The sequence below is a fragment of the Neodiprion virginianus genome, chromosome 5 (genome assembly GCF_021901495.1).
Source record: "Neodiprion virginianus isolate iyNeoVirg1 chromosome 5, iyNeoVirg1.1, whole genome shotgun sequence".
NCBI classification, from domain to species: Eukaryota; Metazoa; Arthropoda; class Insecta; order Hymenoptera; family Diprionidae; genus Neodiprion; species Neodiprion virginianus.
In genome coordinates, this window is record NC_060881.1 from 7361379 (window position 1) to 7365928 (window position 4550).

Genomic DNA, 4550 nt, shown 5'->3' on the forward strand with positions numbered 1-4550 from the left:
AAAATCGAATTGAATAGATTCAAGGCTATATCAGGATTTCACAGCTACCGCCGATAAGGTAGTTACCGAATCGCACACGTACTTGCGGAGTACTCGTGAGGAAAATTTATGTACGGGTAACCGTATTTAAATTCTACCGTCATCATCCAGATACTTGATTGAAAATATTGATGCCTGATTTTCAATAATTCGACATTCTGAATACCTCCCAGTTCTAATTTAGTAGTTCTCTATCTGTTAACGTCATCTACCAAAATGTTGAGTAATTAACGAGACTGATATATTACCGATCGAGTCCAGCGTGTAGGCCATCTTAACCTAGTCTTAACAGAGAATGAAAGAAACTTTAACACAACTGTCAAATGTCACATGGCGAAAAAAATTTCATAACGTATCGTAGTGGAATCTACCTCTGAATTCGAGTTAGATTTTATTCTTAATAAGGCATTGAAATAAAATAGTTTAGGAATAACCTAAACAATCATAGGTAGGTTAAATCGTCAATAATTCGTGGTAATGAGTTGCCACTGTGCATGTTAAAACTAATTTTTACACGTTAATTTGCAAAGCGACGATAATGATTTACTTTTGGATCGAACAAAAGTGTTTACAAACAAAATTCTCAATTTTCCATATTTTTTGATCCCACTAATTTAATTCTTTTTACAGGCAGTAATTATGACATCTGAAAAGAATTTCGACGTCGCATCGCCTGAGGATAAAGAACTGGAAAAATTGGTGAATGGCAGAATTAACGGCCTCCTGCCCATTTCACAGACACTGAGTCTTGACTCGATGCTGAAAAATCACAACGACCTGGAAGATATATTCAAATCCCAAGAATTTACCAAAGTCGTAGACTTCTCAATGAAAGATAACAACCTAACTAGCCTACCAAAAAATTTTACCTCCAACTTATCTAGTGTTACTAGAATCGACGTATCAAATAACAATCTGCAGGACCTTGAGATCTGCTTCGAGAGCCTGAAAAACCTCCAAGAATTAATAGTCGATAAAAATCGACTTGAAGAACTGCCGAACGACTTAGGAGAGCTAGTTAATTTAAAGGTTCTAAGCGCTGCGGGGAATAAGCTGACAATTATTCCTGAGAGTTTTGGAAATATAAAAAATCTAGAGAAACTCGAACTGAGTCACAACAAGATAAAAAGCTTTTCTGTTACCTGCGTTAATTTGGATAATCTCAAAGTGCTGAATTTGTCCTTTAACGAATTGAGAACGGTCCCCAAATGCGTGGTCGAAGGATCGTCAAGGCTGGAGGTTCTGGACTTGTCACATAATAATATAACGGAAATCACTAGGCCACCTTGTAGTAGGAATTTGCGAAAATTCTATTTCAAGAACAATCCGAGAAATGAACAATTCCCGGACTGGATACTCGCCGAACGATTCTCAAACCTCCAGGAAGTCGTACTGGATGAAACGGGCTTTTCATCTTTTGATCTACCGGCCAAATCTTTTGGTCAGACATTTTCGCACCTCAAAAAATTGTCCATGTCCAAATGCAGGCTCTCTGACACGTCGTTTGACCAATTGTCTCAGTCGCTACCGGATCTGGAGTATTTGAACGTCGGAAATGATGTAACGAACGTGGATGGCAATGTTTTCTGGGTAATGCCGGCACCGAATTTAAAAAGTCCTGCAAACATTGTGGAAATTAACATCCAGGCTGCCGGTCTGCCCGCATTGCCGTGCGAAATAAATATGCTGAGAAATTTGACCCGGCTCAATGTGAGCAAAAACAACATTTCGTCTCTGCCTGAAGAATTTTGCGAACTGGAGAAATTAGAGATTTTCAATGCGGCGCACAACAACTTGTATGCCTTGCCGCAGCGACTCGGTAACCTTACCGCACTTAGGGTACTTTTTCTCGAAACGAACAAGCTCACCAGTTTGCCTGATTCAATTCAATCACTATCGAAACTGGAGTGCCTTGATCTATACAATAATGAGTTCCACGAGTTGCCAAAGCAGCTGGAAAAAATTCCCAACCTGCAGGCTCTCGATATTGAGGGGAACATTTTTAAGACTGATAATTTACAGGTGAATATAGAAATTCGCGGAGAAACACCTTTGCCACAAATTTGAGAATGTCTTTTGCAAGTCAAAATCTGTAACGACCCTGAAACAATTATTTTTTCTACGAATTTTTCTGCTCAATAGATCTAAATTTTCAGATATCAAATATCGAGTACCTGAAGGCAAGAAATATCTTGAGATCAATGAGCAGCTTTCTGCTCGTTCGCACAGATGAATCAAAGATTGCCTATAGCTCTGACGACGGATCGATTTCCTCGCTTGAGTACTGGGACCAGCTAAGCCTGGGGGACAAATCAATGATGTAAAGAGATCATTTTTCGATAATTAAAGTTGAACAAGCTCTTCTTTGTACGCTTATTTTTCACATTCAATTAAATTGTTACAATTAATTTCAGAGATACAAATCTCAGCGACGTTGGCAGTGTTGAAAACTGGGATATATCTGAGGATTCGGCTGATGATTATGACCCAACAGGTGGAGGGATTGTGGAAAATATTGATCTAAGAACAAAAATTTCGTGACCTTATTAAATTGCTATCCTACGTCAACATTTCAAATCAACACTTGCAGTTCGATTAATCAACCACTGATTCACGTATTTTCTTTAAATTTAATTTCAGCACAACCGAGGACTCACAACTCGCACTCGCCGTTCACCGTATCGTCTGTACTTTATGACGGAAATTTTTGCCCAGCGGATTTACACCGTGCTAGAATAAGAGATCAGTTGGCAGCGATGCAAGGAAACACCGGTAGGCAAACACCGAGTATAGAAGAAGGACAGTTTGACGACGCTTGACAATGAATTTAAAAAAACAATAAAAAATAAGCGTGTTGGTCAGTTCATTTGAACATGTGCTTATTTTACGAACTTGGAATTCTTCCAACATTCGGATTAGTTCAAATAAATTTAATGTTCCTTCATTTACGGCCAATATGCGATAGTGTCCGTCTTGCCGTCATAAAAAAAAATACCAACTGCTGTGATTCATTAATAATCGTACAAACTTATTATGCCTCAAAGTGTTTGGCTGCCATATTGAAACCGTTAAACAAAATTAAAAAAAAAAATCGTAATGAGAGAAATTCAAATTTCGTAAACTTCAGAACTTCTTGACATGGGATTTTTGATCTTATATTTGATAATAACTTTAATCAATTAACAAAAATATTCACAATTAATCATTGTCAAAAATGGTTGGGATGTCACAAATCAAAGGACGCCATCTGTTGCCATTATTTACTCTTTATTGAATGTAAAAAATTGTGGGCTCTATTAGCTACACTAAGTTCCCTGTGTCTTTATATTGGAGTGATGTACGTAAAACGATTAGCTGATTGCTCTCTTGCCTACGTCAAAATTGCTTATCCCTGTTGGATTTCAATATGGAATCGCCAAAATTGCGTGTATTCACTTTTTAACGTCAGTATTATTTCCACCAACTTCTATCAAACATTTGTAACCATATTTTAGAGTAACACTGCTACACAGATACAAATAAATGCCGTACTCGCCGCATGATATATTAAAAGTACTCTACAAGTTTAGTTAGTATTTTTTTTTTTTTTTTTTAATACAATTATACTAGCAATTCAACAATTGCCTAGCGAATACATATTAATGTTGAATTAATTCATGTTTCATTAATCAATGAAATCGAGATAAATTAAGATACTATTTTTGAGTTTGTAAAAATTACTATTTCGTAAAGTTGTAAATCTATCACAAGGCAAGTCTGCAAAAATTTATATTCATAAAATATTTTCTTCTTCGTACCGTACGTCTGACTGCCAAATAGATATTGTAAGTAACTAGGTAGCGAGAAAATGGGACTGATTTGTTTAGACTCGAATTAATTTGTATGTTATATGACGTTGCAGAAACGTCGAAGTTGCATCAATTATCAACTTCAAATATAGACAAAGTATATAGTTATGATGTGTATATCTACTGATACCTTTTCTATTAAAAGTGTGCTTTTTTTGTTATACAAATGACACATCTTTTATTAAATCATGAAAACTCCGTGAAAAACTACCGTTCTATCACTAAACGAAAATCCATGGTAATTATGTCGTCATAAAGTTAACATCAAACTGGTGGTAAAAATGACAGGATCAGAATTACGTCCTTGCAATTTGTACATACAAACATTCATGGTACATCCTTGATAAAATATCCTCATTTCCCTTGTCAGCTCACGCAACTTAACGCCAAATATATATATTTATATAGCTGACAATCCACCACCTGTGAGAAAGCTTCAGATACTAATAAAATTATTCTGACCTTATTTTATCATATTGGGTATAGAATTAACGCTTAAAAATTAAACAATTAAACTTACATAAAGTTTTTAATATTTTTCGGTCAATTTTTCTACCTTGTCATTTACTTATTGACCGTTTTTTGGTCACTGGTATCAGACCTTTAGACGCTTCCTGTTGCCTGTCTCCAGGCGTTGACGAACACTTGTTTTTTGTTGATAAG

General features: G+C 36.0%; 1 protein-coding gene across 1 annotated transcript; it reads left to right on the forward strand.

The window, feature by feature from the left end:
* Positions 1 to 312: 312 nt before the first annotated feature.
* Positions 313 to 4342, forward strand: LOC124305131 (leucine-rich repeat-containing protein 40-like). Its single transcript, XM_046764208.1, has 5 exons — positions 313 to 487; positions 668 to 2061; positions 2196 to 2359; positions 2454 to 2533; positions 2680 to 4342. Exons 2-5 carry the CDS (start codon positions 679 to 681, stop codon positions 2856 to 2858), a joined length of 1806 nt encoding a protein of 601 aa, XP_046620164.1. The 5' UTR covers positions 313 to 487; positions 668 to 678; the 3' UTR covers positions 2859 to 4342.
* The last annotated feature ends 208 nt before the right edge of the window (positions 4343 to 4550 follow it).